The sequence below is a fragment of the Phlebotomus papatasi genome, chromosome 3 (assembly GCF_024763615.1).
Source record: "Phlebotomus papatasi isolate M1 chromosome 3, Ppap_2.1, whole genome shotgun sequence".
Classification (NCBI taxonomy): domain Eukaryota; kingdom Metazoa; phylum Arthropoda; class Insecta; order Diptera; family Psychodidae; genus Phlebotomus; species Phlebotomus papatasi.
Window position 1 is genome coordinate 37,595,718 of NC_077224.1, and position 22,323 is coordinate 37,618,040.

At 33.5% G+C, this 22,323-nt stretch overlaps 3 protein-coding genes across 4 annotated transcripts in view; 2 read left to right on the forward strand and 1 right to left on the reverse strand.

Annotated features, from left to right (window-relative positions):
• LOC129805555 (muscle M-line assembly protein unc-89-like) overlaps window positions 1-22,323 on the forward strand; it is a 206,028-nt gene that overhangs the window by 108,910 nt on the left and 74,795 nt on the right. The window contains exon 4 of one of the 2 annotated variants that reach the window (XM_055853543.1): window positions 16,754-16,764. The exons of the other annotated variant lie outside the window; for it this stretch is intronic. The gene's annotated coding sequence lies outside the window, so the exon portion shown is untranslated. Of the gene's footprint in view, window positions 1-16,753; window positions 16,765-22,323 lie in introns of those variants that run through there. 2 annotated transcript variants of the gene reach the window in all.
• LOC129805548 (probable cytochrome P450 6a20) lies at window positions 9,624-11,267 on the forward strand. The gene is made up of 3 exons (XM_055853532.1): window positions 9,624-10,402; window positions 10,489-10,743; window positions 10,806-11,267. The coding sequence occupies exons 1-3, from the start codon at window positions 9,838-9,840 to the stop codon at window positions 11,222-11,224; spliced, it is 1,239 nt and encodes a 412-aa protein (XP_055709507.1). The 5' UTR covers window positions 9,624-9,837; the 3' UTR covers window positions 11,225-11,267.
• Window positions 14,187-15,402, reverse strand: LOC129806687 (uncharacterized). The gene is made up of 2 exons (XM_055855457.1): window positions 15,334-15,402; window positions 14,187-15,267 (listed from the first exon to the last, which is right to left on the reverse strand). Exon 2 carries the CDS (start codon window positions 15,258-15,260, stop codon window positions 14,187-14,189), a length of 1,074 nt encoding a protein of 357 aa, XP_055711432.1. The 5' UTR covers window positions 15,261-15,267; window positions 15,334-15,402.

Sequence of the window (22,323 nt, forward strand, 5' to 3'; positions counted from 1 at the left end):
TCAAGTCAACTCAGATACACAGTAAAAATTTTTAGCACATATTTGTTCCAAAAATTAGCTCGTCCACGGACACCATAATTTTTAGCACAATTTTGTTCATTTTATGAGACTCAAAAAGATAATCAATATTAGTAACGAATTTGTTCCAAAATGTAGCTCGCCCACGGACACCGAAATTTTTTGGAATAAATTTGTACCTTCTAGGAGAAACAAAAAGATACCCAATATTAGTAACGAATTTGTTTCATAAAATAGCGCGTTTAGTATAAAATCGTATCCCTCCTCTCACACTCAGTCACCCGTCACCAACGAAACGAGGAGGACGCCAAATCTGTGGAAATTTTCGTGCTACATGGTTTCACTTTTTTAATTCGAGATTCCCTCCTTCCTCTCCTGCTGCCAGCACTCGCATATGATTTCGTCGTGCACGCGTCTGTATAAAACACTCTTAAGTTAATTTTTCTTTGATGTTCCTTATGACCTTTCGCCACCGAAATCCATCTCGACTGAAGTATAGGCCTTAACAGTAAGACGAAATCTTTTACACGGATTTGTTCCCGACAATGGGAACAAAAAGATTACCCATATGAGTAACAATTTCGTTCCAAAAATTACCTCGTACACGGGCACCGACACAAATATGTTAAAGATGTAGGAATAATATTGTTATAAAAATGTACCAATTTGTTCTTGACAGTGGGAACAAAACAGCCAAGTGCAACAAATTCTATTCCAAATTTCATGAACAAATTTGTATAAAACGAAATCAAGTGAAATTTGTAAACATTCAATCGTATCAAAACGGTTCCAAAAGTAGACTTTAACAAAATTGAAACTGTATTTCGTAAGAACTGTAAAGAAACCCTTTTTGGAACAAACAAATATCTTCTCTAGATACAAATTGCTTCCAAAAAATTTGTTCCAAGGAAAAATTGTTCCAATGTTTTGGTCAGTGTCCAAAAGTTTTTACCGTGTACTATTTACGCGTCATGTATTTTTTTTTTAATTTTTGGATATGTTTTAGAGGTTGTGTTCTTCAAACTCTGGAGTTCCAAAAACACCAATGCAAACAAAAAAATCCCAGGAGTCTCGACAGTTCAGGTCAAATAAAATACACTATAAATTTTATTAGCCGAAATTGTTAGTTTGTTTTGTAAAACGAGCCCTAACATTCTTGGCATAACTTGGACCTGGGTTTAATATGAACAAATCTCAAGAAAGAATTCTTCGACCTGAGTGAAGTAATGAAAGCTGTTTTAAATGAAAATTATAAAAAACAAGGACTCCCAACCACGGATCAAGGCTAGAAACCTGAATCGAAAGCTCTGAAAAAAGTTAATGAATTTTCCCTGAGTGATTTCATTTTCTAACAAGTTCCGATATCATCATTTTTTTCTTCAAAATTTTAGATTGTCTAAGTAAGCGGACATTTTCGTATTTTTATCAGAAAAAATCAAAATTCGCATCGTTATCTTTTTCAAACGTTTTGCGTATGTCTATCCTATTCCTTTGCACAAATTTGAATTGAAGTTAAATTTGTTGTGAACTTCAAAAGGGGGTGTTTCAACTACAAAAGTTAAAAAAAGTCGACTGAGTGTGCTTTTCAACCGATTTGGGTAAATTTATCGTCATTTAGGTTTTGGTACTCGGAATCTACGACTTAATTAAATTATATCCCAAAGGCAGCTGTAATTATTTTAGGTTTTTTTTTTGGAGAATTTTGATGTTAATCTATGAATCAATTTAAATTGGTAGTAAAACATTATACTGGCAGCATCCCTCCATAAGAAATTAAGGAAATAAATGAGTAGGTCTGTCAATAAATTTTGAGCTATAAAATGCTAGAGCACATTCTAGAAAAGTAATTAGTGTGGCAATATTAAAAAAAAAGTTTATTTTTAGCTGATAAAATAGTAAAACCAGTAAAACCAAAGCAAATTTTGCCTAGAGGAAGCTCGTAAAATCTGTTTTCTGTCAGTATTTTAGTTGTATTTTTTTTATTAAAAAAAAAATGTAATTTGTGTAGCTTATAAATCTTCTCTCTATCATATAAGAGGAATTTGTTTATAAAAAGGCTTTAAATTTGTCAACACAGCTAAAAGATAAAAAAATTTGCAGTTGTTTATTTGATAATATTTCATGATTTCTTCTAGATTCAACAAATTCATTCATTTATTATTTATTATATAGTGTCTACGTCTTCATTTTAAAATGTACGTGAATTAAAGATATATAAAAAATAATATGACGATATATATTAAAATTTTTAAATTACATTTTATCCTTAGCAACAAAATTTCTTTTTTAGGGGGAGACCTTCAGGCTTAACACAAACTTTAACTCCGGACACTTCATATTTTTCTCACATTTCTTGAATTATTCTGACCAATTTTTTTAGATAACGGGTTATCCAATGCTAACTATTAAAAATATTGCTGTTGATATGGTCAGGTCAGATTCATTAAAGCAATAGGGGAAAAACATGACGTGTTCGAAGCCAGAGTGTGCGCAACCTGAAAGCCATTATAGACGAAAATAGTTTTGCGAAATGTACCAAATACTTCAAATGAACATAATATCAAGGTATATCAGCTTTGAAAAATGCTTTTAGCTAAAATTCTTTACAACCTCAGCTTTTGTGGTCCTAGGTGAAATCCGACCTCGTCAGATCGGGCCTAAATTTTGGATCTACATAGAAAAAAAAATGTTTGTGAATTTCTATGGCAAACTTACGAAATGCTCGTAAATCGTATAACCCACAAACAAGTTCGTAAAAATTTGTACTTTTTTCACAAACATTGTTCGTAACATGATCACTTGACGAGCATTTTTTGTACTTTTACGAACACTTGTTCGTAAATGTTCGGAAACACACAAAAAATGTTCGTCAGACGAACAAAAATTTACGAACAAATAACAAAATTTTACGAACATTTTTTGTGTGTTTACGAACATTTACGAACAAATGTTTGTAAAAATACAAAAAAATGCTCGTCTTAGTGATCATGATACGAACAATGTTTGTGAAAAAAGTACAAACTTTTACGTGGGTTTTTTGTTAAACTTTTTTGTGGGTTAAACGATTTACGAGCATTTCGTACCTCCCACAAGGAATTTACAAACATTTACGAACATTCTTACAAAATATCTTTTTTCTCTGTACACATTTTGACACTCAAAGATCACGAATATCATATGCGCTAAAAATTGATTTTTCGTCCCGTCCGAAGTACAAACGCTTCTGGAGGGTGAACTGAGAGAGATATCGGCAAGCGGTTTTCGGAAAAGTTTGAATATAGATAAGTGTCATAATATTGATGATGTCAGATCCAACCCCCACCCACCTGTCGCCATTTCGAAACATCCTCAAATTTTAAGGGCCAATTTTTCAAAAAATCGATTCTCTAAAGGCGTCTACACATTGGGAGCAATTTTCGTCAAAAATTGCGTTTTTGACAGAAATTTGACGTTTCACCCTACAACGCTGCAGGGAATTTCCTTCAAAAAAGCAATTTTTGACAAACATTTCTCCCAATATGTAGAGGCCATAAAAGTCGATGTCAAATGTTTCAAAAATTAGACGATGCTCTTTCTTTAAATTTTAGGGTGTTGTAACAAAGTTTTCTAAGCAACAGAAACGGATAAAATTGGCCCGATTTGGACTCTCATAAAAGGCCTACAAATTCAGCTTACTCCAGTTGCATATTATTCCTCTTCCTCTCCGCACAGAGTCCTGTTTACAAGGCACACCTCTATTGTGTAACGGTTACGAGTGCAGAAAAATTCCTATACGCATCTCTATGTGAATGTGAAAAAATGGCTTCAACTAAATAGGCTCGACGACGCAATTGTTTATCCCCAAAATTTAACTCACTGTCAAATTTTCAGGTATTTAGAGTTACAACTGCAAGCACCCCGATGTCGCCTGTAAAGAATTCAATTCAATTCAATTCAATTTTATTTCAATTGACTGCACTGCGCCTGCCGAGCGACTTCACAACCAGTCTCCCCAGGTAAACGGCAGAAACCACTGGTTCACAGACCGTATAAGCCAAATAACAAAATTCAACTTCTAGTAGAATTAAAAAAGAGAAAAAAAGAGCGGAAGGAAAAATCACACTTAGGGTAAGTGTGCCAAATTTCGGCATAGTTGCATGCAAGCGTCAAAGTCTCCAGTTTGAAATGTAATATTTTAAATACAAAGTGATTTTTTTATTCTTTCTTCTGAAAGAGTGTTGCTTGGAACCTTGTAAAGAGTTTATACCGTCTTTATTTACTCTAAAATCATTCTTAATACATTTTAAAATAAATAAAAATATAGACATAGCTTTGGTGCCCTATTTCGGCCACCTTCATTCTCATAGTTCCTTTCCCTTCGGGAATTCTTCCAATATCTTTTTCACATCATCTCGTTTGTCGTAGCTACATTTTTTGCTATTCTTTTGCATTGTATAATCTCTAGAGTACGTAAAATCTAAAAGTTCATGGAAATTCGAGGAACAAAAAAGGTGGCCGAAATTGCAAGCTGGCCGGAATTTGGCACACTTACCCTATATACGGAAGGAAGGCAGGATACAGGTCAGGAGGCAGTCAAAGGTAGAACAGCAACAAGGCTCATTCTAGAGCTCGTAGTATTGCCGTCGAGTTCAGCTTGGGTCGACGGAAGGAAAATGCCATACCAAAGAGAAAAAAATAAATGATTAGAAATATATAAATGTAGTTCAACTAAAAGAATGGTGAAAATGAGTAAGAAAGAGAAGAAGGGGGTGAGAGAGTGAGAAGGAGAGAGGGACCCCACGGTTTAGAGGGAGAGTAGGCAGCAAAGACAGAAGAGGCAGGCAAGTCGAGCTAGGGAATGAAAATAACTCAAGTATGGCAATTAAGCACCCATATGTAGAGAAGAAAAATCGCACCCAGAGGCGCATAAGAAATCCTGGGAAGGTAGACATGGACATGTATAACAGCACTATAAGATCCATCAGTTGCACTGAATAGAGCTTAAGTAGATTTAACAGTAGAATCGTGGAAGCGCTTTCCTGTACAAAATATGGGCTAAGGAAAAAGGCGAAAGGCCAAAAAGGAAATCCCACAAAGTAGGAGAAACGCCTACCAAGAAACCACCAAATTCGCAAAAACATAATAAAATATGAATGAAAGCAAAAAAAAAATGTTATATACTAGCCACCGCACCAGTCCGCAACAAACCACTAGACACGAGTTAGCTTCTCTGAAAGTTAAGAGCTCAGTTGCGTGAAGTTCGACATTCTCTCCATATAAGAGAAGACAGTCTGTGAAGAAAACTACTTCTACTTATTGAACGTCTCTTCATATGTACTGGAAGGGAATTGTAGAGGGTAGGTCCGAGATACGTAAAATTCCTCTTAAACCATTCAGTTCGTGGAAGGGGGACTTCCACTTGTAAGCTCAGATGGGGCTCACCTAAATAGAAAAATACAAACTTAGAGGGAAATTGGAGAACTGAAGGTGCCACCCATTTTTCACTTCATGAGAGTGAACCGTCCACGGCGACTGATGCTCACTCACTGAAAACTGAGGACAGCTACCTAACAATAAAAGCCCCAAAGCAACCTTTCAGCACCCATAAGGATGGTAGGGGTTGGGCGTGTCAAAGGAATGAAGGATTAGGATTGGTGGGTTATGGCCGTCGACTGGGTTGACATGTGTCGAATAGGCCACACGCTCTACACACACTTGAACCACATTTAAGGGGACGAATGCGTCTGGAATTAAGGAAACCACCTCTTATGAAGAAAATTCTGAGCGTTCTGATTTTAAAAGCATAAGAAATAGGAAGCACTCGATATGTCATGAACGTTTCCCACAGAGAGTCATACTTTCGTTTTCGAAAAAGAGCTCGAAGAGCCGTTCGTTGTGCCATTTCAGCAGATTTAAGACAGGAATGGGGAGCAGCACCCCAGACAGAAATACCATATTGCAAACGTGAGTTAATGCACGCATAATAGAGCTACATCTGTAGGACAATATTTTCCAATCTGGAAGGCTTTAGCAGTAATAGGCTCAAGAGAATTAGACAATCTTTGGATATGGGGTTTCCAGGATAAACCACTATCGATACTGACTCCCATAATCTCTTCTGTGAAAGGGATTTCAATACAGGCATTACCATATATCGCCAAGCACCCAGGAGCATGACAGGAGACAGAGGTGAGATTACTAGAGAAGGGACCAAAAATTGAATACAAATTGTTTTAAAAAACAAGAAGACTGTAAAATATTTTAAAATTTTATTTCCAAAAAAAATAAACAATAAAAAATATTGAAGTAATTTTTTATATCCGAAAAGGCAGTTTATATGGTTTCTGGCTATAATTTTCATCAGTGAACTTCGATAGTTCTTACTATTCTTTGTATTTCCTTATCTACATTATTATATTCTTTACATTTTTTAATAATGGGATTTATTGAAAAAGATAAATTTTGAATCTGCCTTTCCAATCATTTAAACTTCTTCTGAAATGTTATTGATGAATATTTAATTTAATCCAGAAACACTAATCCTTTCAAAATTATTATAGTATTATTATTCGATTTCAAATTTGCTTTTAAAATCAATGTTTTGATCACTACAGGAGATTTTACATGTTTTTTCATATATTATTTGCTTAAAAACACTCCAAATTAAATTTTCGGAATTCTCCGGAAGCAAAAAGCTATCTCGAGCGAGATAGCTTTTTTCCATTTTAGAAAATTGAATATTTCACCCTCCAACGGAAAATTTCCATTTGAAATTCAAAATATTTCAAGACATTCGGGCAGTTTCGTGCACTTTTGCAGAGGGCGCTTGTATAGCAAATTTACCATTTGCTCGTGGGAATTCCCGTGGAAATTCCGTCTGTTTACACGGTAAAAGTACTAACGAGTTTGTGTTGAGCTACATTCTGATGTCACGCAGGTCTTCATGCATCATATTAAGGACTTCTGCCCAAGACCTTGCCTTAAAAATTATAGTCAAATCGTCCGCATACGCAATTATTCTACCATTGAGATGGAGCCCCAAGAGATCATTTAAATAAATCATAAAAAATAGTGGACCCAAGTATCTCATCTCCCATAAGCTTATCTGGGTTTGTCACAGGTTTTGACTTTGATGCTATACCCAGGGATAAACTAAAACGCCGTATTATTTGTCCCACGTCAAACCCGTTGTTTATAGGTGAACTTACGTAAAAAGCATCGTGGTCACGAGTTTGAGCATTTTGCAATATATATATATATATCAGTTTTTAGTTTTCGAGTTTTTAATCTCACGATAGAACTAATTGCTTTTATTACAGAGGAAGTATTAAAAATATAATAAATTTCACAAAATAAAAAAAGTAAAACAAACTTGATAATTTGAGTAATTTAAAGGTCATGTACTTATTACATTGAAAGTTTACTGAAACACTATTAAATAAAACTCATGACGCTGCGCGCCCCGGGGCCAATGTAGCATTTAAGTGGCTAGTCATTTCTGCTAAAGTTTATTAGGCGAGTTTAAACAAAATAGAATATATACTGGATGCATAAATGAATGTACTGGTAGAGCGTTTAATCTATAATGCAAGTGGTCTTGGTTCGAAGCTCCTCTAGGGTAGCAGAAATTTTATGCACTCTACTTAAGGGATTATAATCTACCAGAACGTCAGAAAAAAATCATTATCTTCTGAGTTTTTGGAGCAAAGCATAGGGGAAGGTTTTGAGGGTTCGTATTAAAAAAGGAATCCAAGATTTAAGATTTTTTACTGAATGCCACGCACACCGAATCAATTATATCACTATATCAAAAAAATCTCTTACTTATTGGGTTCATAATTCTGCTTCACAAAATTCCTGGAAGTCCTTGGATTTTCCTCTACAGGAAAATCAAATGTAGCGGCATTTTTTACGAAGGTGCCCTGGTTAACTCAGCTTCGTACCACTTTTTCCCACCTCTGTAGGCCTCATTTTCTCCGAAAACATTACACCGAACACAAATATTTGGGCATCACTACTTAGATGGCACTTTCATCTACTTGTTTCCACCATGTGTAGGAGGTATCACGCATTAAAAATCAATTTTGAGCTATTTTTCTAACAAATGTTTTTTGACACTCGGAAAACCATTTTTTTCCCTGCATTCTGACAGCCAGTTAAGAGCTTGGTTAGGTATGATTTTCTCATAATCACACCTAATGTAATCCTCAGATTTTCTCTAATACCTCCAATGGGTCTTACAGAACATATTTCGGACGTAACTGATTTCAAAAATGACCAGCCACCAATTTAAAGTGAAATGTGGGAAGTTTCACTTTAAAACAAGGAAAATTGAATGGGAATTACTCAAAATACATCGAAGTGGTAATTAAAGAATCACATCTACTATAAGCAGTCTAGTTTTATCACTGCACAAATCAGAAAGTAGTAATCACACCTATTGTAATCCTCGTATTTTTTCTAATACTTCGAATCTGTCTTATAGAACATTTTTTGAACATCAGTGATTCTTAAAATTACCAGTGATTCATTTAAAGTTAAATGAGGAAAACTCCGCTTGAAAACAAATCAAATTGTATGACAAATGCTTAAAACACACCGCATGGGCAATGAAAAAATTACACCTACCATAAATAGATTTAGGCTTAATGTTTGATTTGACAGAAGTGAAATAAAAACATCTGATGAAGTCTCATTTTGATGGGGAAGTGCGTGTTTTCCTTTGAGATTTTAGTGAAAATTGCTTAATATCCCAATTTTCTTGTGAGTTTATTCAGTGGAATCTCTCATGAGTCAAATATCCCGAGTGGCGTGCACAGTGTGACCCAAAACAGTGAGGAATTCTCAAATTCGGTGGTCAGTAATTTTAACAGATGTTTTTACGAAGCTGCAAAATTCGATTTTCCTGAGCTGCAAGGGTGGTAATTTTTATGAATTTTCCTCCACCCACAAAAACGATCCCCTTCAAGCAAAAGATTTTCACGGTATATATTAACCCGAATAAACCGTCTATAACTTGGAATAGTTGCTTTTTCGAAAAGACACTTGCAGTGTGCAAAAATGCATAAAATATTACACATCAGAATTACGATTTTACGCCCAATTTTTATTTTTGCCTTTTGGATCCAGGAAAAAAGGCCAAGGCTTCCAAGTGCAAAACCTTCTCCTACATCTTTAGATGGCCGTAGGAAAAAACGTATTTTTAGGTCACCGGTAACCCATTAGTCCTTAAAGGGCTAATTTCTCTTATGATCGAGGACCTACAGCACTCCAAACTTATCCAAGCCACTATCTCTCATTGTTTAGTTTTTGAGAACAATAGCATTAAGAGTAGTACTTTATGATCCTCAATCGAAATTATCATACACACACTTCAAAATATTTAATTGATAATTAAACATCTTCTTTATAATCATAACATCAGTCCCAGTACGAATTTTATTGTAACTTATTCAGACTTATAAAGGAGCCTTAGTCGAGTGATATATTTCGGCTAATACAGACTACACGTTTCCTAAATCTCACTGATTTAAGTTTCAATCTGCCCTAATATTGACGAAAATGTTTGTCTTATACACCTTGTTCCTTATCGTTCCTGTAATTTTTATGGGAGTTGTGTTAGTTAAACAGAGGTATCGATACTGGAAGGATCGTGGAATACCTTACATAGAGCCAAGTTTTCCAAAAGGAAATCTAGGAAGTCTTAAGGAATCTGAGCATCTTTTCGAATTACCGAAAAGAATTTACTTAGAACTCAAAGGCAAGGGAAAGCCTTTGGGTGGACTCTTCGTAACAATTAAGCCTGCAGCTATTGTTTTAGATTTGGATATTGTGAAAACAATGTTAGTGAAGGACTTTCAACATTTTCAAGATCGTGGATTTTATATCAACGAAAGGGATGATCCTATTGGTGCAAACTTACTTACCATTAAGGGTGATTCTTGGAAAAGTCTGAGACTAAAGCTATCACCAACTTTCACAAATTCCAAAATGAAGGTCATGCTGCCTATAATGATGAAAACATCAGAGAAGTTCATAGAGCGTTTAGATGAAGATATTAAAAAGAATAGTGACATAGAACTTGGTGATTATTTATCGTGCTTTGCAATTGATATTATAGGCAGTTGTGGTTTTGGAATTGACTGCAATAGCCTTAATAATCCAGATACGGATTTTCTTCGTATGGGAAAAAAAGTTTTCAGTCATACGAAAGGTCGTTTTTTAAAGAAGCTTTTTGTTACTTTATTCCCAAATTTAGCCTATAAATTGCACATCAAAGAGACATTAAGTGAAGTAAATAATTTCTATACTAAACTCGTAACTGAAATTGTGACCCATAGAGAAATAAATAATATTCAACGTAATGATTTTCTGAATATGTTGATACAACTGAAAAATAAAAAAGGTATTAAGCGTATTTGTTTTAAAAAAATTATAGTTAATTGCAGGAAATTTAAATTTTAACTTATTCTTTTTGTTTATTCAAAGCAGAACTCAATGATGGGTCAGGAAAAAATATTGGAAGTCTCAGTCTCAATGAAATCATCTCAAATACGTATTTATTCCTACTGGCTGGATACGAAACTACTGCAATTACGTTGGAATTCTGTTTCTTAGAACTAGCGCATCATCCAGAAATTCAAAATCGATTACGTCACGAAATTAAAACCGTATTTGAAAAACACGATAATAAAGTCACATACGAGGCTTTGTCTGAACTAAAATATTTGGATAAAGTAGCTTATGGTGAGATAAGACATTATATTATTTAACTTAGTAAAAAGTTTATAATGATAATCCATTTGCAGAAGCAATGCGAAAACATCCAGTTGTAGGATTTTTTGCAAGATTTATCAATGAGGATCAACACATAGAGAATACAGATATAGTTTTAGAGAAGGGAACTCCTGTGATCTTTTCGCCTTTGGGTATTCATCATGATCCTGAAATTTATCCAGATCCTGAAAAATTCGATCCGGAACGTTTTAGCCCTGAGGCTATTAAAGCTCGCCACCCATGTGCCTTTCTTGGCTTCGGAGAAGGACCACGAAATTGTGTTGGATCGAGATTTGCTATGACAGAGATAAGGATAGCAATATCCTGCCTTTTAATGAACTACCACTTCTCACCTTGTGATAAAACCAAATATCCCATTGAGTATTCAAATTCCAATTCCCTTCTATCACCTGCTGGTGGTTGTTGGTTAAAAGTGGAAAAAATTAGTTAATTATGAAACATGTTGTAATAAAACCAAAACTATCTGTAGAGTACATTTGGGTATTTTAGAATCGGGCCTTAAATGGAATTTTAAGATTTCTTCAAGAAGTAAAATCCATACACTCAAGAGTAAGGGAAAACTTTGAGGCTTCGTACACATTCTGGCTTCTAACACTTCATATTTTTCCCATATTCCTTCAATGAATCTCATCTATTAATGGTAATATATTTTAATAGCTAGTCTTAAGTTAACAATTTCCTGAAAAAATAAGTCACATTCATTTAAGAAATGTTGGAACAAGTATCCAAAGCCAGAGTGTGTGGGAAGCCTGGAAGTCTTCCTCTACTTTTTCGTGGATTTTTCCATTTTATCCATCTGAAACAATAAGGTAATCAAGAAATCCAATTTAGATTCGATTTCAAATAATCTCAATTGCATCCTAGTAATTTTTATTAAATTTGTTCAAGAAATATTAAAGCTATGATTTATTTTGAATGAAGCTGTAGTCGAGGAGGTAGGATACTCCATCTCGTCACAATAAACCAAGATTTAATGCACGAATTTTAATATCGTTATTCATAATTTCTGAACATTGTCTAAAGAGTTTCGGAAATGTAAAGAATTTTGTCGAGTGATTGATCCTGAAAGTTCGATTTTATGTCCTTGACATCGTATTTCAAGATAATAAAAAATACGTAATTCGAAAACCCCAATTTAAACCCTCTCATCCTTAAAGAGTTAAGAGCATTATAATTTTGTCCCGAAAACCCATTATGCTATAAAAATCACTAAATTTATAGAATTAAGCAATGTATTTAGAAATAAATTTTTTTTAAAAGTTTTTTTTAACTTCTTCATTTATTTTTACAGTTTATCTACCTCAAAATCGAAACCTAAATTGCGTAGCAATGAGATACATAATTGAATTTCCAATAAAAGATCAGTTAACCTTAAAGCCGGTCAAATAGCGGTTCATGTACAATTAGAATAGAACCAATTTTCTGGATCGCGAATGTCTATGAACCAGGAAACTTTTGAACACATCGATTTAATTACCTTTAACATTGAAATACTTAGTGAATAACTACTTAAAAAGTCCTACACCATATGTATGAAAACATGAAAAGTAATTGAAAACTAAAAAAATATGCACCTGGTATTCTCGTACTGACGAGACAAGTTCACCATGACGATTTAATTTTTATCTGTTTTGCACTAAAAAGATTCTTTTTGTGCGATTAACATGAAATTGTCAGTTTTCTTTTGTCTCTCAGACAGTGGAATAATGACGAAGGTTTTGTCTTTCGGGATTTTGGCGTTTAACTCTTTCCGGACCACAACATATCCAGCGAACGAATTTCAGTAAAACTCACTTTATTGTAAGTCTTACTGGTCAAATATGATACTTTTGTAGAGAAAGAATTTTCTCCGCCTCTGGGAAATTGGAAAACTCATGGGAACTCTCGTCCCCAAATGAACGCAAAAAATAGAAACTTGGACAAACTTCAATTTTCCAAAAGCCAATAATATCAATTTTGTGAATTATTTTTGCATGTCAAATGACTCCTTTACAATGTTGATCACTAAAACAAGAAGAATTATTGACCAGTATCTTGTGGGATGTCCAGGAAGTGGTCAAGAAGACACCAAATTCCTGCTTGCCAACAGATACCTCAACATATTTCACACAATAACACTTTAACACACATTTCTTTCAACACGATGTTATTGTAGACACATTAAAGTTTCCCAAGAGTCAAAAAAACACTTCCTGGACAATCTGGATTCATCATTATCAGGAAAAATTTTCCCGAGGAAAATCAGCACACTTCTATCTGTCAAACAATCCGTCAGAATGTAAAAAAAGACACTCCAATAACACTTGTGCTTGGAATTTTCGAGGGAACATTCTAAGGTTCGTCGGACTGCTCCATGGATAAGTCCAGAATAATCCGTTCGCATCAATGACAAATCTGAAAAGATTGTTCACCAGAAATTTTACATAAATAAGAAACTCACAGCTTCAGAAGGACAATCGTTGAACTCGCTGTATCGACTTACAAAGAAAATAGGGTAAATGTCCTAATTCAAAACTATTTCCAGACGCTTTGACTTTGACAGAAGATTCAACACATCATAGTTTATATTTTTTCTGAAGAGAATTACATAAATTTGCTCCTTGACTCTTCTAGAGTGTTACTGTTTTGTGAAAATTCTTTAGATATAATTTAAAAGCTTCTTAAATACAAGAAAAATACGCGAGCGTAAAATGCTTCTATTGGAAACAAATAAATCCAAATGGAGACAAGGGAAAGTTTCTAATTGGAGACAAACACTGTAAGTGTAAGTGAAACCGCGACGAAAGGCTTCCAAAACCTTGTTGAGTTGCTCCTGAGTACAGGATTTGTACTTATTCCTTGTCTTTTCTTCTTTCCCATCTAAAACAACAAGAAAATCTCTCCAAAAAAATCATATTTTCTGGGTTTCCTATTGAAGTATTTGTAGACATTTCAGAAAAACCCTTTTTGTTCACGAAATAGGTAATTATTTCATTTTAAAACTTCACGTACCATTAACAATAAAGATTAACACTTAATTTAACCAAAATTAGCCAGAAATATGATATAAATGTTAAACAAAACAAATAAACAAAAGTCATCTCATTGTGTTTTTCATTGGAAAACATGGTCGATCGAAGAAAAATTCGATGGTGAAAAGGAACACTTTTAATTTTTCTGAGAAATTAACAAATTAAAATGTGTGAATATGAATGGATTTTCGCTTTATTTGGAGCAAAATTAACTAAATAATGAAACTGTGGTATAGAAAATATATAAATATAATTATTTAGTACTGTATTTATCATGATGACAATGGCGTTTCCATTTGGAGCAGGTTTTGAATTAGCTTAATTTACCCCATGTTGATAAATAAAAGCAAATGTAACCAAACATTCTTTTCTTTTCACCTTTTACATACTTTTTGGATCATGATGCTGTTTGAAGCAGTTGCGTGTTGAATTGAAGCATAGATACACTCCGCATGCTTCACATTTACAAAAGGTCCTGCTGTCTACTTTATTTTTTGTATAACACAGGTGGCACCGGCTTCTTATTTTTATCCAAACTGGACAGTGCTGGAGGGGTTGAAGTAGTTCATTAGAATGTCTAATAGTGGGAGGCGCTCGTGTCCTACTCCTATAATCACCAATGAGACATCTAGCCACTTCCTGTCTGAACTGCAGCAGTGTGAGTGATCTTCCAATGTCTTTCTCCTGTGACATTTCGTTGTAAACGATGCACGCGTTGTTTATACCAATGTCCAGAATATCAAAGAATAATTTTAGGTAGAATTTTGCCGCGCACTTTCTATCTTGCTCATAATATGACTTTTTCTGGTCCATGATATCCACCCCATTCATGTGTTGATTGTAAGTGTGGACAATTTTCAGACAATTTAGCTCCAGCTTCTGTGATGTCCCAGACTGCCGTCTCTGCACCTTCACCATTTCTGTTGGCGACATATAATTTGAGAGGAGCATGACCGAGCGATTGTCCATCCACTTTACACATACAATGCGTCCTGAACACTGCCAATCAATGTGTCCTCTCTTCATCTTCTTATCTGGATTCAGTTCTGGCAAATTTTTGCGATTTTTTTGTACGGTGCCGCATGCAAATATGTTTTTTGCAAGCAAAATGTTAAGTATTTTGTAAGTAATCAAGTTTTCCTGAGATACCCTTTCGGCTTCCGCCACATTAACGCCTTCTGCCATCAACACGTTCTCATCAAATCCTGCAAAACACTCCTCATCATCGCTATTGTCCGGAAAAAGTATGCAGATTTTTGACTTTTTCGCGACAGTGGGGATGGTTTCGCCTAGATCTGGGTTCAACTTTTCCTGGGATATTTCTTCATCATCTCCGACATCTACTTCGATGAGCTCTCTATCCTGAAATGCTCCAAAACACTCCTCATCATCGCTGTTGTCCACAAAGACTATAAAGGTTTCTTCACCATGAAAATCTTTCATTGAAGCTGTCATCTAAAATCTAAACAGAAAATCCAGAAAATATATTACGAGACACACAAGAAAAAGAGAAAATCACTAATATTACCTTTTCTGTACTTGTTCTTGGGGCAAATTGATGGAAAATCAAAGCACGCAATTCAGTCAAATATTTTTGGAAGACTTTCAGATCGAATTAGAAGACATCATAACCTCAAGTTGTCACACCAACTCACCATGTTGAAATGTTTTTATAGGGTGTTCGTGTCAAAAAACAATTGGCGGGATAACCTTACATTTTTACCTCAAAATCCTTGGGGACGAGAATACCCATCAAGTTTGAACAAGTTTTTTGAAAATTTAAGAAAGAATTGTTTTTCGAATTTATGCAATCTGTAATTGTTAGTTATCATACTCATTGGCCCCGAGAGGTTTTTCCTTATTCGGGTCTAGAAATATCAAAAAAGTCACAATATGTGCAAGGAAGCAGAAAATCGAAAATTCACGATTTTTGACTAAAAATATCTTAGCTCAGGAGTTAATTGGGATCCTGCAAAAAATATCCTAGATTTGGACATCCTTCTAGTTTGTAATCATCCATAAGAATCGGAATTTTATCTATTCTAAGTAGTCTAAAAAAATTCTTTTTTCCATGGGTACCCAGAGTCCCAAAGGAGACGAAAGAGTTAAGATTTTCGCTTTCGGGTTTTAATTGGGACCTCTTAATTATATCACAGTAAGGTCTAGCTCCATTAATAGTAGAAAAACAGCCTTATTTCAAAGGTGCCCAAACTCAAAAGGTACCCATTTACCCCACTTCCCCCTATCTAAGAAATATATAGTTTAAAAAGGCATCGGAGAGGAGAAGTGGAGAAAAAAGTCATACTTTATAGAGTAAACTTTAAAACACCATGAGTACTGCAAGTCACTAGAACTAACAAGAAGGAAACGTAGCTGTGAACAATCAAGAGACTCCAAAACTCAATTCAAACATTTTAAAATTCAACTCTTACAAAAATTTAAATCAATAATTCGCACAAAAAGAAATCTAAAATCTCTGAAATTTCGTTGAGTTTACTGAAATCTACGATAAAAATTTTATGACAAAAAACTTTAATGCCAAACGCACAATAACTTTTGTTTGTAAACATGTTTTCAAAATTTCCTATGAGAGTGAGCGAGATGACTAGATCTAGGTTTCACTCACTCACACTGAAATGTCAAAAACATGTTTACAAAACAAAAATTATTGTGCGTTGGGCATAATCCCAGCAAAACTTCGATCTGCAATTCTGCACTTTTGAAATTTTAACGTTTCTTGTTATTCAATCGGATACTTCGTGTGGCTTCGGGATAGTCGTGCGACTTCGTGAGCATCGCGAATTTCTTTCGTGTTTTCTAACCATTTCCTTTTCCCCTTCGTATTTTCTATTATGGCTAATTTAATAATATTGTATTATAACATTATAATAATATTGTAAAAAAAGAGAGTATTCACGTAAAATTGTTGAATAAAAATTGAATTTTAAATAAATTGAAATACACACTGAAAAAAATATGTGCACCCATTCTGGTAATGTTGTTATACCAGTTGAAAATCCCCATACATTAGTGGAACATATTCCCCTATCAGACATGCAAAAGACTAAAAGTTGCTAATGTATAACTGAAGGAGACAAAATCTTGAAAATTTGCTCCAGTATAAAAATTGTACCAACGCCGTAAAAGTTTTTTTCTCTGTTTTGGTAAAATAAGATACCAAAAAACACTCAAATGTTTTCACTGGTAATATATTTCCAGCACCAGTAATATAGTTTACTGAATGCAGTATGAATCTACAGTTGTCACTTTCTTTTGTTGTCTAATTGTCTCTTTCATACACCCTGCACAAGATGTAATAGACTGCCTTGCTCAGAAGCGTCAGTTCTCATTTTTACTAAGTGCAGTGAAGAGTGAGTCGTGAAAAATGTGATTTTGTGACATGTTCATTGGAAAATTTATCTTTCCTATTTCCTTGAGCGGAAGAGTAAGTAGTTGTTTCTTTGCTATACCAGGAGGTGGGCTCAGTGACAAAATAATCAAAATAGACCTTCTTTTCTAGAAATTTCTTTTATAACCTAACATTTTGCTCTCCCTTGTGATAGAAAAACAAAATTTCTATTTCTTCATATTTCTTGTCTTTGCAGATAAACGATTCTACGGAAATATCTCTGGAAAAGCCTTTTGATGCCGGCAACTGCAGCGATATTCATGAGCGTGAGTGCAAAAGATACTGAATTGCATCCGGATCTGGAGGAGCTTGCTGTCAAGAAACTTTGACTGACGGCTCGTAAAGAGCCAATGGAAAATTTTACGACTATCGGAGGATTCAACGACTTTATAAGTTTTTATTTAAATAAATAGTTTTATTTTAAATTATATATTGCGTTTTATTATATAAATATGATTGGTTAGGATTATCGAGACTGGCAAAATATTACATAATTACAGTGAAATATTTTACTAAGGAAGACAAAAGAGGCCTAATAATATTTTCCCGTTCAGGTACAACTTTTTGCTTTGTCAGTATAATTTTTACCAAAACACTAATACGTTGTACAAGGACTAAAAGCGTTATTCATATTACCAGTGCCGGCAAAATTTATGTCGGCACTGGTAATATAATATTTTTTTTCAGTGCATATTTTTATGTAGTTAAAATAATGTTTAGAAACATTAGAAAGGGTAGAAGAAATGTAGAAATCATCTATACTCTAAAGAAATTCTGCCGATAATTTTAAAATTTTCTATAGAAATTCTGCAGAAAATTCTGCAGAATTTTCATACAACGATCGGATCCACCTTAGAACAAAATTCTGCAGAAATTCTGCTGATTTTTCGGCAATTAGTAATTCAAATCTGACGAATTTCTGCAGAATTCTGCAGAATTTGCCGGGTGGGATAGTGAAACATTTAAAATATTTTTGTATGAGAGTGTCTCCAGTTTAAAAATTTTGAATTCGAAATATCCAAAACTTTTAAATATAAGAATTTTTATTAATTATATATAAATAAATAAATATATAAATAAAGAATTGTGAAGTCTTTGTGTTAATTTTTTTTGATAAATTTACTGATTTAAGAGAAATAAAAAATAGTGAAACAATATGATTTAAGTGGCTATTTTTAAATGCAAATTGCACATTAGATTAAATTATAAACACTCATGGCTTTTTGAATTAAATACCATTTGCTAATTTAACATTTATTTAGTGATTTTCAAGATTGAATTCCAATTTCTCCTCTTCGCACTCACAGTCTGTGTAATAATTCTGGGGAAAATTATTTTTTCACTGACTTAATCGTTGTTTTATCCTATGTAGGGGAAAACTTTGTAGCTTCGTACAGTTCCAGCTCCATAAAAGTCGATTTTTTTTCTATTTCTCTAAATTAATCTAACCCATGGCCATATATATATTCTAATAGCTACTCTAGTACCTCATATTTCCTGAAAATATTGAAAGCCTAGACCTTTTTCCCTAGATTCAAGAAGTGAAAATAAAAATGGGCCTAAAACTATAATTTTAATGTGTAATTTTACATATTTTTTCATATTTCAAATATTTTTCCGAAAAAAAACAACTGTTATAACGATTATAACACTGAGAGAAATCCGAAAAAGTAAAAATAACATTCCGGAAATGTTAATTATACCCTGCATTATTCATCCGAAATCGGTGTAAATATTACCCTTTTTAGGTGTATTAGGGGTAAAATTAACCCTTTTTCATGTGAATTTTACCCTTAAAAAGGTGCAAAATTAACATTAAAAACTGTTGATACATTTTTACACCTAAAAAGTATTAAAGTTACGAGGAAAAAAAGTTAATCGCACCCCCGTTTTTTTCTGAGTGAAGTTATAAAGGGTTCAACAGAGTTAATATCTACGTAAAAAATTTTTGCTTGAAGAAGGCTATTTTTGTGGAAAATTCACAAAATTACTGTCTTGGTCGCTCGGGAAATTTGAACTTTTGTTGCTTTGTAGCAGTATAAGTCAAAACCGTCAAAACTATTGCGCACCAGCTTTGGGGATATCACACTGCTTTGGGTCACACTATGCAAGCCGGCCTAGAATATTATTTAGCTCATCGAAGGATTCTTAAGAATAGTTCAGAAAACTTAGCGAGATGGTAGACATTTTTTTACGAAAAACACGCACTTCCACGGCAAAATTAGGCTTGATCTGATGTTTTTGCTTTGCTTATGTCAAATTTAACATTAAGCCCAAATCTGCTTATGGTATGTGTGATTCTTTCATTGCAAACTCGGTGTATTTTTAGTATTTCTCATCCAATTTTCCTTAATCTCAAATGGAATTTCCCACATTTCACTCTAAATTTATGGCTGATGCATTTTTGGAATAAGTTATGCTCAAAAGATGTTCTGTAAGACAGATTTGCAGGCAATAGAGAAAATCTGAGGATTACAAAAGTGTGATTATGAGAAGATCGCACTTCTGTCAGAATGTAGTGAATGGTTTTCCAAGTGTCACAAAAACATGTGTTAGAAAAATAAAATAAAAATTATTTTAAAGAACATAATACCTCATACAAATGGTTAAAGAAAGTAGATGAAAATGTCATCTAAACGCTGATGTGCAATTTTTTATGACCGGTGAAAACGAGGCGTACATAAGTAGAAAAATTTTGTACGTAGCTGACCAAACAGGGGCAGCTTTGTAAAAAGTTTCACTAAACTTTCATTTTCCTGTAGAGGAAATTTCAAGGTTTTCCAGGAATTTTATGTGGGAAAATTACAAAGCTAATCAGTAAGAGATTTTTTGACATATTGATATAATTGATTCGGTTTGTGGCATTCGGTAAAAAATCTTGAAATTTAGACATCATTTTCTGTACGAAGCTTCAAAAGTTGCCCCTACCTGATCTAATTAATGTTTATTCCTCGTCCTTACAACAGAATATATGAAAAACAACAGCCAAGCTATTCTCACTAGCCTACATATTACTCTTAAATTGGAATTAGGAGCAGTAAAGAATTAGAATTTCGTTTTAATTAGATATTCTTCATTTTGTTTCTATTCTTTTTTTTTTGGTCACTGTTACGGTTCTATATGTTGGGACTCCTTTCAGAAAATTTAATTGATATTAAATTCAAATACTTCAACGCATAATTTTTATTAGTTCTCATAATATACAAAAATGATTAAGTTCTCAGGCATTACTTTCAGATTTTCCCCCATTTAAAATCTCGTCTTTTTCTTACAAAGCTAATAAATGTGTATTTTTATCATTTAATTTTCATAACTAAATTTCAATTTCATAAAAATTTCACGTTTAGTGAAAAATAAAGTTGATAATTAGATTTTCTCTCTTGTGATGGTGTATTCTTGGATAAATAAACTTTTATTGAGCATTTACACATCTTCACAAAAGCTCTATAAATAAAACTAAAATACGATCTTACTGGCATATTATATGTTGCGGTCTCAATCGGTTTGTTGATCAGCAAAAAGGTATCCAATACACTGCTGGCAATAATCATAGCTCCACTTTTTCATACTGGAAAAACTTTGAAAAAAAATTTTTTTGGAAAAAAATAAAAAAATCATTTGAAGGTATTTTCAAACCGATATGAAAAATTGCCATTTGAATTTCATATCGTTAGAACTGTGAGTACTGTGATAGAATCTTTATCAAAATGGCGATTTTCGGGTGGCAATAATTATAGCTCCACTCAATAAATTTGGCTTCAGGGTATTTATTTTCAATCAGTGAAGGTAAATATCTTTTAGTAATTCAATTAATAACTTTATTAAGCTAATTAGAATCATTTTTATAAAGTTTTTAATGAATTTTGCTGAAATTTTGTAAGAAAAATGTTTAATGAACAAAAATAAGGGATTAATTAAGGTCTTGAAAGGGATGAAAATTGACAACCAAAAAATTTCCATAAAAATGACAAGATCCTATCACCTTTCATCTGAATTTGTCCATATTGCCGACATATATGCATTTTAAACCACTCCCAGGGCTAAAAATCTCCTTTTGTTAGAGGCAAAAGTGTTCAATTTTCCGTGTTACAGTCGAAAAAAACAAGTTTTCTACCGAAATTCGATGTAAAACAATGCTGACTGCTTAGTCTCATCATGTTCTGTTGATCCTGCCCCAAAACAGAATTCCAAGTGACTAAGGTGGTCTTCAGAATAATGAGATAAAAAATTATCAAAAAGAAGCTTATTGCAGTTTGATGAATAGAAAGTATTTTACGTCATTTAAGTGGTTCAAAATTATTTTTTCAGACAGAAAACTAGTTAAAACAAGACCTATCAATTTTTTTAGTCGAAAAAACTAATTTTGTACCACTTAAATTAGGTAAAACGCCTTCTGTTCATCAAACTGCAATAAGCTTTTTTTTGATATTTTTTTATTTCAGTATTCTGAAGACCACCTTAGTCACTTGGAATTCTGTTTTGGGGCAGGATCAACAGAACATGATGAGACTAAGCAGTCAGCGTCGTTTTACATCAAATTTCGGTAGAAAACTTGTTTTTTTCGACTGTAATGACCAGCGCACAATAACTTTTGTTTGTAAACATGTTTTCAAAATTTCCTATGAGAGTGAACGAGATGACTAGATCTAGATCTCGCTCACTCTCATTGAAATGTCAAAAACATGTTTACAAAACAAAAGTTATTGTGCGTTGGGCATAACACGGAAAATTGAACACTTTTGCCTCTAACAAAAGGAGATTTTTAGCCCTGGGAGTGGTTTAAAATGCATATATGTCGGCAATATGGACAAATTCGGATGAAAGGTGATAGGGTCTTGTCATTTTTATGGAAATTTTTTGGTTGTCAATTTTCATCCCTTTCAAGACCTTAATTAATCCCTTATTTTTGTTCATTAAACATTTTTCTTACAAAATTTCAGCAAAATTCATGAAAAACTTTATAAAAATGATTCTAATTAGCTTAATAAAGTTATTAATTGAATTACTAAAAGATATTTACCTTCACTGATTGAAAATAAATACCCTGAAGCCAAATTTATTGAGTGGAGCTATAATTATTGCCACCCGAAAATCGCCATTTTGATAAAG

Coding starts and splice junctions, on each gene's coding strand:
- LOC129805548 (XM_055853532.1), top strand. CDS start 9,838: ATGTTAGTGAAGGACTTTCAACATTTTCAAGATCGTGGATTTTATATC. Junction 10,403..10,488: donor ACAACTGAAAAATAAAAAAG/GTATTAAGCGTA, acceptor TATTCAAAGCAG/AACTCAATGATGGGTCAGGA. Junction 10,744..10,805: donor TTTGGATAAAGTAGCTTATG/GTGAGATAAGAC, acceptor ATCCATTTGCAG/AAGCAATGCGAAAACATCCA.
- LOC129806687 (XM_055855457.1), bottom strand. CDS start 15,260: ATGACAGCTTCAATGAAAGATTTTCATGGTGAAGAAACCTTTATAGTC.